General features: G+C 33.5%; 1 protein-coding gene and 2 non-coding genes across 3 annotated transcripts; all 3 read left to right on the top strand.

Annotated features, from left to right (window-relative positions):
* Positions 1-10822: 10822 nt before the first annotated feature.
* LOC112509342 (probable mediator of RNA polymerase II transcription subunit 36b) lies at positions 10823-13697 on the top strand. Its single transcript, XM_025114252.1, has 7 exons — positions 10823-10924; positions 11020-11354; positions 11700-11795; positions 11876-11953; positions 12042-12218; positions 13151-13219; positions 13341-13697. Exons 1-7 carry the CDS (start codon positions 10903-10905, stop codon positions 13515-13517), a joined length of 954 nt encoding a protein of 317 aa, XP_024970020.1. The 5' UTR covers positions 10823-10902; the 3' UTR covers positions 13518-13697.
* LOC112510628 lies at positions 12668-12738 on the top strand. The gene has a single exon (XR_003069006.1). It is a non-coding gene; the product is annotated as a small nucleolar RNA snoR60 (small nucleolar RNA).
* LOC112510629 lies at positions 12900-12972 on the top strand. The gene has a single exon (XR_003069007.1). It is a non-coding gene; the product is annotated as a small nucleolar RNA snoR60 (small nucleolar RNA).
* Positions 13698-14399: the final 702 nt, after the last annotated feature.

The raw sequence follows: 14399 nt of genomic DNA, 5'->3' as shown, positions 1-14399 counted from the left end.
AAAGGTAATGTTGATTCTTATTAGTTTAATATTTAAATGTGATCATCGACTCATTTAGCTAATTTCAATAAATTTTTAAAAGATTTATGGTCATCGTGCAACGCGCGATGTCAAACACTAGTTAATTATAAGATTGAAAACAATGAATATAAATTCATAATCAAATGGGGTGTTTGGTTCATACAAGAGAATTAAATGAGAATGAAAATGAAATTGTCAGAGAATGAAAATGGGAATAGATTTTCATTCCCCCAGTTTCAGATGGAATGAAAAATGAATCGATTATATATATATATATGTATATAAAAGTTCTATTATTTTCATTCCCATGAACACCTCCTTAATTATAATAATTATAAATTAGAGTAAATTACATCGTGGATCCATGTAGTTTGTTCAAAATCTGGATAAAATCCCTCTATCAAAATAAGTATAATGGATGTCCCGTGGTTTGTATTTCATTACGAGTTGGGCCCCTTCACTAACTGAGTTATCTCTCATATGTTAACTAAGGGGCAATTTAGTCATTTCAAGCATTAATTAAAAGATCTTAAATCAAAATCAAATGTTGTCATGTGTCTTTATACGTTTAAAGAAAGAGCGGGGGAGATTCAACGAAAAACCCAAAAAAAAAATATGAATACTCTGGTAATCATTTATCTAGATAATATATAAATGTACATACAAGTAATTGAAGTTATTTCTTGGTTTTATGCACGTGTGTGTGCATACCGAACAAATTGCTTACAAAACATGCACATATACATATCATCCATATGAATGTTTACCAGAGTATTCCTTAGTTTTTTTTTCGTTAGCTTTTCAAATCCTCACCCATCTTCATCCACGTCCCAGGTCAAGACACCCTCACCTAGGGGTGCTCAAAAACTCGATCAACCCAACTTAATGCGAAACAACCCAATCCGAAACAATCTGATGTCTAATCGAGTTGTAAAAAATTTCAAACCAGGTATTCGGTTGATTATTTGAATCCAACCCAACCCGATAAACCCGATATTCTTTTATTTCTTGGATTTAATATAATTGTTGAATTTATATTAATATATAAATTAGATAATTACACTATCATGCATGTTTTTCATATACACATATTTTTAATTTATTCACATATCTATATAATTCATTCGTATATATGTTCAATAACTGTGAACATATATATGTAAATTGAGAAAATTAACGGAATGTGATATATGTAAAAAAAATATGGATAAGTTGTATCAAATGGTTGATGATGAAAAAGAAATTATGAGTAGAAAAATAACATATTCAAGGTTAGAAGAGTATTTAATGTACCAAAATATCAACTCAACCAACTTGTACGAGTTGGGTTGCACTTTGGTTTGGGTTGAGTTAGGTTAAGATTTTTCACACAGGTTATTCAAATATCTTCAACCCGATCAACCAAACCATGAAGACCCCTGCCCCGCCCCCATCTTCATCTCAGCCACCATTTATTATATATCTCTCACACACATACGCAACTAAGAGAACCAGTCTTTTGTTCTATTACCGAAACAAGCCTCCATCTCCGACGAAGGAAGAAAATAAGCGTGGGAGGTATTTGCAGGTATCTAAAGCATAAATCTTCTCCAATTAGGAAACCCACCCACCATTTGTGCCTCATCTTCAGCTGAAAATCTTTTAGGGTGGAGGTTGCAGGCTACACCTCAACATATTGGTAAAAGATAAGTGTACAGAGTTTTGATAACAGAAATGGTGAGGTTCACCTGCAACAAAGGAATCGCTGATGGGTTTTTTGAGTACACAGTTGCACGAGGACGGAAGGGGAGAGAGAGATGGGTGTATTTCAAAGGGGGTATTTCACTTGCTCTACTTAACACCTCCTGCAACACCCCCTTCATTTTCTCCGGTGGGGCATTCCAGAGTTTCCGGCGACATCCATCACATGAGCGGCGTTCCAAAGTTTCCAGTTTCTGCAGAGTTTTGGATGCTATATAGTTGGAGATATCTAAGTGGGTGTATGTATGTATGTATCAATGGTTTTTTGGTTGGAACTTTTTGGGTAACGAGTTGCAGGTGGAGATGGGGGTGGAAGGGGGAGGCTCACGGGTTGTTTGAAAATTGCTGAACGGTTTGATGTAGAATGATTAAGAGGCTGTTTGTTTGGCTCTTAATGGTGACATTAAGAGCCAACCTCTTAATTGGTCAGAGGTGAAGTGTGTTTGGGAAGAAAAAAAAAACAAGTCTCTTAATGGTTACACAAGGCTCTTAACCATTTTGAGGGTAGGACTCCACTCAACCATTCAGATTTCATTTTTTCCAACTTTGCCCTCTTCCTTCACCTTGCATCCCCCCTGGTCGCTCTTCCATTCGTCTTCCATTTTTTCCAACTTTGCCCTCTTCCTTTCATTTTTTCCAACTTTGACCACTCATCACTCTTTCCATCGGTTCCCGTCCTTCCATCTTCGTCGGCGATCATTCTCTCGCCCATCAAGTCCTTATCCAGAAAGGCGCCGTCTTCTCCGAAACCAGATATGAGGAGCGAACCAAGTGGTAGCAACCAGCGACGAATCACATGTTCGAATCACAGGGACGAAATCGAGGGAAAGAACTGGAAAGGAGGGAGATCGAAATGAAAACAGAAACCGGATGGGAGAGGAGATCGACTGGATTTGATCTCGATTTGGGTTGACATCGATTTGGAGGCGCATGAACCGGAGGCGTAAGAAGCCGATATGAACCTGAGGCGGCGATTAAGAGGCGTTAAAGAAGTAGGTTTTGAGAACAGTTAGGGTTAAAATGGTAATTTACTGTCATTCAGAGAACAGTTACCAAACAACATTATTTCATTCCGCTCTTAACCATTCTGGCCCTCTTAACCATTCTGACCACTTAACCATTCTGCATCAAATCATTCAGCAACCGCCAAACAGCCCCTAAGTGGTCAAAAATCAAAATGATTAAGAGACTCTCATGATATAGAGCAAAGTAAAATATAATTGTTTGGTAATTGTTTACAATGAAATTAGGACGCTGAATGGTTAAGGGAGATTCAAGATATAAAATCATTTAGAGTAGGGGTGGGAATGGACCCCGACCCGTCGGGTAACCCGGTCCACCCGCCCCGGTCGGGGACGGGGATTCCCCGAAAAATCGGGTCTCGGGGACGGGGACGGGGATCCCCGCTTGGCGCAAGCCGGGGACGGGGACGGGGACGGGTATAGCACTCCCCGCCCCGCCCTGTACCCGTTTTATATATATATATATTTTTTATGAATTTGGGCTTTGGGCTTTGGGCTGTGAAATAAAAAAAGTAATGCATCTTCTCCTTTCTCCAGTCCAGTCGATGAGTACGAATTCACAATTTCAATTTCCTAATCCTATTTCTTCCCGGTTCCCGCATCCTCCCTCCTCATTAATCATCTACCATTTTATACTACCACTTTGATAATGATTGTTATATATGTTCCTTGATTTGTGAACTAATGTTTACCTTAACTAGAGTTTTACCACTTTGRTAGTAKGTTTCCATTAATCATCTACCATTTTATACTACCACGTTAATTKTTATATATGTTCCTTGATTTGGATCCAAATTAATACATTATTGTGGCTGGTCTGCTTTCTTTTACAAATTAGGTTTTTATACAAATTAAGTTCTTGTTGACACTTGATATCATGTGCCTACAGCAGCAGCAGCCCTTCAAATTGCAATCACAATTTGATCTTGTTTAAGTCTTATATTACTCGATGTAATTTTAGTACGTTTGACGTTAACTTTGATAATATTAGTTTAAACTTTTTGGTCTTGTTTAAATCTTATATTAATATTAGTGTATTTCAATAATTTTTTGTTTTTAAAAAAAATCCCCGTTTCCCCGTTGGGGACGGGGATGGGGATGTGATCATAATCCCCGGCGGGGATGGGGACGGGGACGGGGACGGGGACACATAAGGGGGATCGGGGACGGGGACGGGTATTGAGGTCCCCGCCCCATCCCCGCCTCATTGCCATCCCTAATTTAGAGGGTTTTTAAACTATTAAGAGGCAGACTTTTTTTTGTGAAACAAGATTTAACTCTTAACGATTCAAATGTTGTCTCTTAAGGGGTGTTTGGGATTGCTTATTTAAAACAACTAATGATTTTTTTTAAAGTGCTTATTAACTTATTTGGTATCAAACCGGAGTTAAATAAAACAGGGTTAAAATTGTAAACTGGTAATAAACAGTTTTTCATAAGTTATGAATGATTAACTTATCAAAAACAGCTTATTACCGGTTTGGCACCGGTATAAGCAGATTTTTTTTTCTTATCCAAACATCATAAAACAGTTTATCACCGGTACCAGACTGAAATAAGTTAAAAAACAGCTTTTATAAGCAATCTCAAACACCCCCTTAACGGTCCAGAACCAGGCTGGGCCGATTTAGCTATCACTAGCTCCAAACGTAATTTGCCATTTAAAATGAAAAAACTGATCAAACTGATTTTATCAAATATCTTTTTGCTTGAAAAACATTATAAAACTGGCCCAAACTTTTTTGTGCATTAAGCCCAAAACTGACACATATGTTAGCATGATAGCATCTATTGTATATTTTTGGTAACTTTGATTTTATCTATACTCCTTTATTATAAAGAAGTTGTAGTTATTCCTAAAATTCTATGAGAATTTCATTTATTTCTTGTTTGTTTTTTATAAAAAAACTTTTATCAGTCTTTTATGTCTGATTCATTAAGAGGTAAGACGATTCAGACTGTTTATTTTTTCCAATTTCTCAGAGACACTTATGTCTTATTTTCCTCTTATCTGATAAGAGGTAAACTAATATCTTATTTGCCTCTTGTTGTCTTCAGATCCTCAACAACAATGTTTCTCTATCAATTAACCTTAATTGATCGTTTCTCTCAATCGATTCTTACCAAATCAATCATCACATCTCTCAATTGATGTATTTTAATAGGATGTAAATGTGTTAAACATCGTTAATGACATGTTTTCATTTAAATGAATGTTAATTATATAATTTAGATGTAAATTTCATAATGATAATGAATAAATATGTGAAATTGTATAAATTTTTATCTATAAATTCAACACTATCTATAGTATATTATAAAGCATTTGACAAAAACTCTTAAAAACCATTTTTTTATGCATGAAGTACTGTATATTGATGCATGTTACTTAAAACTCAAGATTACAAGTAAATTATGCATAAGTACAACTTATTAAAACTTCATGTTTGAATTCGTGTAACTAACTGCGGATAAACATGATCAAATATAGGATAAATATCTCATTTTAAAATATAAAATATCTAAAATATAATTAGGATAATTATCGAGTTTTAACAAAATAATTAATTATTATCTTTATAAGAAAATTATATTATTAAACCAAATATAAATTACTTTGTTTATTGGACCTAACTTAAATTATAATTAACAAATTACACAAAAAATGAAAAAATTTAAATGGTTAATTTGATACTAATATCGATATATTTTTGTCAAATTTTTATGATATTTTCAAATTTATATTTTATTCAAAAGTAAAAACGTCATCGTTTTTTCAAAATAACATAAGACCATATATAACATTGACTTTGATAAAAAATAAAATAAAATATTACAATCAAGATGTATCTCGATGCATTGCGCGAGTACCCTTCTAGTAATTTTTAATGGGTAAAATAGACAATTTAAACAAATTCAGACGTTTATCAGTTTACAAAAATAAACAGTCTTATTGATTCAGTTTTCACCACCACCTCTTATAAATAAGAAGTGAAATAAGATTTCAGATTTCAGCAGCTCTTAAAAAACAAACGTCACCTTATTCTTAAAATTTTAAAATGTATCATTTTATAAACTTAACGTACAAATTAAAGTTATACAACCTCCCATGATCTTAGGATGATATTAAATATCGAACCATTTTCAAATTTTAAACTACATTTATATACTTCTAATTAGTTATTTTAATTTACTTTATATTCCTTACTTTTTTATTTTTCACTCTTATCATATTAACATAATTAATCATAAACAAAAATATTTTAAAAGATGCGTTTCTTTTTTACAAATTATATCATTATAATCGTCTCGTCAATATCATTCAAAATGAGGTAATTATTTAATATTTTTTAATTTAATCATACTATTAAATATTATTTATACCTACGAATTGATTTGTTTTATATCTTTAGGCATATAAAAAAAAATCATATATTAACTAAAATATATTAAAATTGTGTTTTTTTATTATAAATTATACCATTATAATATTCGTGTCAATACTTTCAAAATAAGCTCATTATGAATATTTCTGGATTTTATAATATTATAAAATATCATAAATACGTACGAATCTATACTCTATTGTAAAATGTCTTGAACGGATATGTTGAAATCTATATCTAATACTATCTATTATAAAGCACTTGACTAAAACTCTTAAAAATGATTTTTTATGCATAAAGTACTGTTTATTGATTCATATTACTTGAAATTTAAGATTACAAATAGGATATGCATGAGTACATCTTACTAAAGCTTCATGTTTGAATTTGTGTAACTAACTACGGATAAACATAATCAAATACATGATAAACATCATTTTAAATATAAAAAATCTAAAATATAATTAAGATAATCATTAAGTTATAACAGAATGTTTAATTATTATCCTTATAAAAAATTATATTATTAAACAAAAAATAAATTATTTCGTTATTAAACTTAAATTAAATCATAATAAGAAAATAAATTAAAGAAATTACAAAAAAAATTAAAACTTTTAAATAGTGGATTTGATATTAACATTGATATATTATTTTTCAAATTTTTATGATATCTTCAAATTTATATTTTATTAAAAAAAATCATTATTATTTTATTAAAAACACATAAAATCGTATTATAACATCGACAGAGACAAATAATAAAATAGAACATTAAAATCGAGATGTGTCTCGCTGCATTGCGCGAGTTCTCTTCTACTATTATAAAGAGGCACTTACAGTTTTCTTGAAAAATTAAGGGGGTGTTTGTTTAGAGGTATTAAGCAGTAATCAATGAGAATAAAAATAAAAATAAAAATAAAAATGTTTGATTTTCTATAATATAATGAACTCATTCCTCCATAAAGCCCAAAATTTCTTTCATGGTTTAACTCGGGGGAATGAAGATTAAATCTGCATTTTCATTTTCATTCTCTGTCATTTTCATTTTCATTCCTCAACATGAGCCAAACAAACCCTAAGGGTGCGTTTGGTAAGCAGACAGGACCGGACGGGACAGGACAGAACGGGACAGAATAGGACAGGACAGGACAGGACAGCTGTTCAGCGTTTGGTAAGACATTATAGGACTGGACAGAACTGGTTAAAATGATCAATTTACCCCCGGTGAGTCAATCCTAGAATTCTAACCACCATGATCAAATTAATCTACCATACTTCTAAACCCAAAGACGACATCAGATTCTAAACCCGAGTGTAAGCAACTTCCATTCTTCAAATATCAAAATAGCAACAGTCGATTCAAGTAAAAAAAGCCCTAAATTGATTCAAACATAGCAACCCCAAATAGCGATAAAAATATAACAAACCCTAAATCGTTCCAAACATAGCAAACAGAGGGCAATCGTGTACCTGATGAAGGAGAAGGTAGGGTGCGATGGAAAGGAACTCGTCGAGATAGGGCTGTCGGACTGCCATCGCCGAGAAGGTAGGGTGCGATGGAAAGGAAATCGTCAAACTGTCGTCGCCGTCACCGGTCGCCGGTTGAGTAGAAACAGCGTATGAGGTGGAAGCGATGGAGGAGAGGAGAGACGGTGGAAGCGTATGAGGTTTTTGAGGGAAGAAGGGACAATATGCGTATGAGGTTTTTGAGGGTAAAGTTGTAAAAATTTTCTTGTTCTACTTAGTTCCAGGAGTAAAGGGTGGACTACCGTGTCCCACCCTTGTTCTAGTTAGTTCTACTTAGTCCCACATAAAGCCACACCAAACATAGGACAAGTGTGTCTTGTCCTGTCCCACCTTGTTCCACGTACCAAACGCACCCTAAGAGTTACAAGTCTTTCCCTTTTTATGTCCAAACTTCAAAGCCACAAACTTGCCACAAAATGTATTGCTAGACTTCCCACGTCATTGAATTCTCAAGATAACTTCTTATCTCATGCCACTGAAAACGCCTCTCTCTCTTGATCACGTTGTTGATGTTGATTTTCTAGGCATTGATTCACACTCTAAATCCACATTTCTCCCCGGTTAACTGTGCTCGCGTTTTTTGGGTTAGGGTTACACATCCGTTCTTCAAACTAAATTTGGTTATACCTAGAATCTATAAAGTAAAAGGTCATAATTAAGTGAAAAATGAAACTAGTCGAACGATTTAAAAGTCACCCAAATTGAAAATAATAACAAAGGTCCGACTTTTACTAACAATGAATATGGAAAAATTCAGACTGAATAATCGAAAACAAACATGAGAAACAAAGTTCATGATGAACGAATAATGAAAGCAAACGTAAATACCTAAAAAAATTATTGTGGTTCCACCATCGAGAAGATCATATGCGTCTACACACCGAACGATAATATTTATTAACCAAAAAGAAACTGAAAAACAAATTAAATGTTACAAATCAAATAACAATTTGTAGTGCAAACTCTCAAAGTTAATGTTGAATTTTTCGATGTTTTTCTCTCCCTCTCTGGTCTGTGATATCCATAGTCTAAAACCCAGAGAGTATTTATACGATACAACTCAAAGAGTCCCGATGCAAAAGGTTTTCCAAATTAAGGTTGTTCAAGTTTATCGTACGGTGGGGTCGTACCAAATTTTCATAAAGCTTTTCTATTACGTTGCATTTTCTTGATATACATACACCTGTAACTTTTTGTTTTTCGGTTTCAGCCGTTCATTGTTTCGTATCACTTTCTTGAACACAATACCATGACACTAAACAAGTTTTTGGGCATTTCACGCATTCTTATTTTCACATATTTATGGGAGTTATCTGGAGGTTTTTTGACATCACATATGGGATTGTTTTTTAATCGGGATCATGGGATAACAATAAAAATAGGTTTTTACGAGGGGTTGTATTATCCAGATCACATGGGACCAGTATGCATGCATTAAGTTCACATATGATCATTAGAATCATGCACTATATATATACCAATGCGTGTTAATTGGGATGTTGTATGTCAATATGGTTAACGATTGGTTGGAAATGACACATGACAGGATAATCAAGGGTAAAACACATGGATTGACCTCTTGATGAGGCTGATATGAGGTAATGATGTGTTCTCATCCGTTTATTGACTTATTAAGCGAAAACAATCACACAGAGTACAATAGATACGACATACGTATGCAAACAACATATAGAAAACCGATAAACAAACTAGAAACACCATGAGCCAGTAAAATAATATTCAATTCAAATCGAAGTCTGAAGTACACAAAATTAACATGTCAATGAAGATCGAAAATTATCAACAATCATTGTATGATATTTGATCATCAATTAACAACACATGTAGCTCCATTGTAAGGCTTGCCAACCCACCAAAAAAAATACAAGTATTAAACCATTGTTTGGGTATTTGCTGTATAAAAATTGTTCAATCGTTGACATATATTTTTCTCAATTACGTTAAAAGATATCATTTCTTTTTTTCTTTCCCAATTTATATATCGAATTAAACACAAGAGTGATGTCTGATTGATTTGAGTTTAACTCCAAAGATCAAAAGTACCACGAGGTCCTAGGTTCAAATCCAAGGAGAAATAAAAATCATCTTGTGACCACAGAGGTTCAAATGCGATGAATCCGAGCTATCTATAAAGCAGGTGGTCGCCATGAGATTAGTCGCCTCGCATAACGGGTTGAATATCCAGGTTAATAAAAAAAAATGGAAATGAGATCCCATTTTCAAAGAATGTTTGGTTAAAGATATCGAGCAGTTGTTTAATGAGCTTGAAAATAAAAGAACTTGTTTGGTTTTATACAACTTAATTTGCCAATTTCCCTATAAACCTAAATTTTCATTACAATTTAAACTGTCATTTCCATTTTTAACCCAACAATCCCTTAATTATTTTGTCATACTAGAAGGGTGCTCGTACAATGCAGCGATATACATCTCGATTTTAATGTTTAGTCTTATTTATTTTTGTCTTAGTCGATGTTATAATACAATTTTACGTGGTTTTGATAAAACGATAACGTTTTTATTTTTGAATAAAATATAAATATGAAGATATCATAAAAAATTGAAAAAAAATACTGATATTAGTACAAACTAACTATTTAAATTTTTTTTTTTTGTATATTTCTTCAATTCATTTTTTTTTTTTTTGGTTTAAAATAATATAATTTTTTATAAAAATAATAATTAAGTATTTTNATTATCCTAATTATATTTTAGATTTTTTATATTTAAAATGAGATGTTTATCGTCTATTTGATTATGTTTATCTGCAGTTAGTTACACGAATTCAAACATGAAGCTTTAATAAGTTGTACTTACGCTCAGTTTACTTGTAATTTTGAATTTTAAGTAATATGCATTAATAAACAGTACTTCATAAATAAAAAATGGTTTTTAATTTTTTGTGTCAAATGCTTTATAATATAGTATGGATATAGCTTTATAAATTGTTATTTTTTTCCAACAACGATGATTAACTGGGCTTTATATGACAAGATTTGGGCCGTATAGAGCCCAATTTAGCAAACTAACAAAAACAAATTAAGAACTCATCGACGTTCGGGAGTAACAAAAACCCTAAACCCTGGCCTTATAAAACCCCCAATTCGCCGCTCCGCATTCTTCATCTTCCACATAAACCCTAGAAAATTTCGCTTAACCAAATCCCTTTCCAATTTGGAAGTATGAGAGCTCCAATCAGAGGAGGTAATTGACTTCTCCATCTATTTCGTTCTTTTCAATTTAGTTTCTGTTGTTCATTGATTAATGCATTTGCAATATACAATTTGTTGAATTTACAGGACGTGGTGGTGGAGGTTTCAGTGGCGGTCGTGGAGATGGAAGCGGTAGAGGAGGAAGGGGAAGAGGAGGATTTAGCGGAGGGAGAGGTGGATTCGGTGGAAGAAGTGCCGGTGGTGACAGTGGGAGAGGACGTGGTGGTGGAAGAGGTGGTGGTCGAGGTGGCGGCAGAGGTCGTGGTGGTAGAGGTGGTGGGATGAAGGGAGGGAGTAAGGTTGTAGTTGAGCCACATAGACATGAAGGCGTGTTTATTGCTAAGGGCAAGGAAGATGCTCTTTGTACAAAGAATATGGTGCCTGGAGAAGCTGTATACAATGAGAAGAGGATCTCTGTTCAGGTATATTACCATCGACCATTGATGAAGATTAAATTATTCGTTTCAGTTAATTGGTAAATGCACGAGTTCTTTCTCTACAGTTTCAATTGAAGAGCTACCATACTTGTTGATTAATTCTTTTGATGTTTCATTTGTTTAAATCCAAATCATTATCTCGTTTCAATATTTGCATCTGTCAATTTTCATTTCTAATTATTGTACCAAGACTCGAATTCATTTGTCATTAGCTTCTAATTAATCCCTAATGCACAATCCGTATAATGTATATTTTCTTAGCTTTTAAATTGTATTTTACACATATATTCTCTGGAGTTCTTGGTATTTATTATAATTTCTTGTCATCAGAATGAAGATGGGACAAAGGTTGAATATCGCGTTTGGAACCCCTTTAGATCAAAACTGGCTGCTGCTGTTCTTGGAGGAGTTGATAATATTTGGATGGTAATTTTACTTCATAACCCGTTTCTTTGATGAAGAAATAAAACTATCATCGTACTCATATTGTGTTTTTTCTTTATCAGAAACCTGGCTCGAAGGTGCTTTACTTAGGAGCTGCATCTGGCACAACTGTCTCTCATGTCTCCGATCTTGTCGGCCCAGTAAGTAGTTTTCTTTAGATTATGATTTGTTTCTTATAACCACAGCCACCATTATGTCGTTACTTACTTGTTCATTTTACTTTGTTAGGCTGGAGTTGTGTATGCTGTGGAATTTTCTCACAGAAGTGGTAGAGATTTGGTTAACATGGCTAAGAAGCGTACAAATGTTATCCCAATTATTGAAGATGCTAGACATCCAGCCAAGTACAGGATGCTTGTTGGTATGGTTGATGTCATATTTTCTGATGTTGCCCAACCTGATCAGGTTTGTTTTGTACTTATTAAGGGCTTCTTGATGATTGGATTTTGGTTTATTTACTTGCATTTTCATTCAAGCATCACATGGCTGAGTTTAATCTTCTTATTTGTCATCCTTATTTTCTTTAATATTATCATCTTTATTTTTGTCTTTTACAAAGATTTGATCTTTGAACCTGGTTGAGTTCAATTTTTTAAATGTCTTCTACAAAGGTTTCAACTTTGAGTATTTTTAATTCTAAAAATTTCTTGCTTTGTTATTTTTGTATTATTAACATTACAAGGTTCAGTGTCTCTTTGCCAACTTGGGTTTTTAGTTTTTTCTCTTGTCTATTGCATTAGAAGGTTTTTTACCTTTTTAACATTTGAACGTTTATTACATCTTTCTTATTGTTTTCCTCACAAATCAGGGTATTAGCTTTCTTTCTCTTGTTTCTTTTGGTTTGACATCCAATGTTGCATATGATGAACTACTCGGATTCCCCTTCAGGACATCTTGGATGATGCAAAACCGAGTTTCTGATGTATCAATCCACTTTGGTTGTTTTTGTTGTTTTGTGCTGTTTATGAGTATTTTTTTGTCTTATGTTTTACTTGAAAATTCATTCAGAGATCATATTTATACTGCCTACTGTTCTATTTCTTGTGGTTAGTATTTGAAAGTAATTTGAGTAGGACTATCACTTCCAAGTACATGATGAGTTTACTCGGATTCCCCTTCACGACGTCATGGGTGATGCAAAAATCGAGTTTCTGATGCTAATATTTAACAACTTTTAATATTGAGCTTGCTCCTTTCTTGCTTTGAAGTTGCATAAGCTTCTTAGTCGGTAACAACAAATTATTCGTATGCAGTTATTCTTTAATGTATGATTCATTATGGTCTATTCAAATTTCATATCACTTAAAAGTTATATTCCCATCTTTTGACTCCTGCAGGCAAGAATTTTAGCACTCAATGCATCCTATTTCTTGAAATCTGGTGGCTATTTTGTTATTTCTATCAAGGTTGGTCTTCTTTCATCATCCTTTTTGTTGGTTGTATCAAATAAATACCGATGTTTTGGTTCTTGATGTGTATATATTCTCTATCTTGTTGAATTGATTGTTTTGTGTGGAATTGGTGAAGGCTAACTGCATAGACTCGACTGTTCCTGCTGAGGCTGTATTTGCTTCTGAAGTRAAAAAGCTTCAGGCCGAGCAGTTCAAACCAATGGAGCAGGTGACTTTGGAACCCTTTGAGCGAGACCATGCTTGTGTTGTTGGTGCCTATCGTGTGCCGAAGAAGCAAAAGTCTGCATCATAGATATCGGGAATCTCGTTCTCGTGTGTTGGTTTAGGTTATTTTGCTTGTTGTTTTGGTAGTTTATTTGTGTAACAKAATACAGACTTAAATTTCTTGGTGTGCAATGGTCTCTTTGGAAGTTGTTTGTAGTGCTAAGAAACTTAAATTTTGAATGGATATGCTAAGGGGCTGTTTACCTAATACTTATAAGTATTTATCGTTAAAATTCAACACTATTATTTACTTGTCAGGTAAGATTTTATTTATCAGAAACATTATAAACAACAGTTTATTCGGTAAGGGTGCGTTTGGTGCGCAGACAGGACTGGACAGGATAGTTGTTCAGTGTTTGGTAAGACAGGATAGAACTGGTTAAAATGACCAATTTACCTCCCAGTGAGCTGTTTAGTGTTTTTTCACTACGAAATGCATTCTAGTAACATTGGTCCTACTACTACTACAGCCCTAATAAGTACTTCAATTAATTAAGTTTCATAACTAAGTTTTTCATCAATTCCTATTTTATCTAGTTTCATAAGCTATATTTCACACATCATCTGTGCATACAAACCAAGAAAACATGATTCAAATGGAAGATGCACATTAGAATCTATGATATACAAAAGGGTATTTTGCTGAGCTGAACAGGAGGTTCTGCCAAGTATAGTGATGCTGATTAACAGAGATAGAAAAAACGAAGAGAACTACTTTCAATTAACCAAGTCCCCAGTACCATAACTGACGGATGCCGAGTCCACCAAATAATAAGTTCCAACTACAAGCTAATTTACAACCAAAATTGTAATAGCGGTAAGTCGGGTCGTATCCACAGAGACTCAGTTTTAACTTGTTATAGCCACCAAATTCAAGTACAAGAACGAACAAATAAAATAAATACGAAAA

Source organism: Cynara cardunculus, assembly GCF_001531365.2.
Source record: "Cynara cardunculus var. scolymus isolate 2C chromosome LG 3, CcrdV1, whole genome shotgun sequence".
In the NCBI taxonomy this organism is placed as follows: domain Eukaryota; kingdom Viridiplantae; phylum Streptophyta; class Magnoliopsida; order Asterales; family Asteraceae; genus Cynara; species Cynara cardunculus.
Note: the sequence above shows the minus strand (reverse complement) of the source record. Positions and strands in the feature narration are given on the sequence as shown.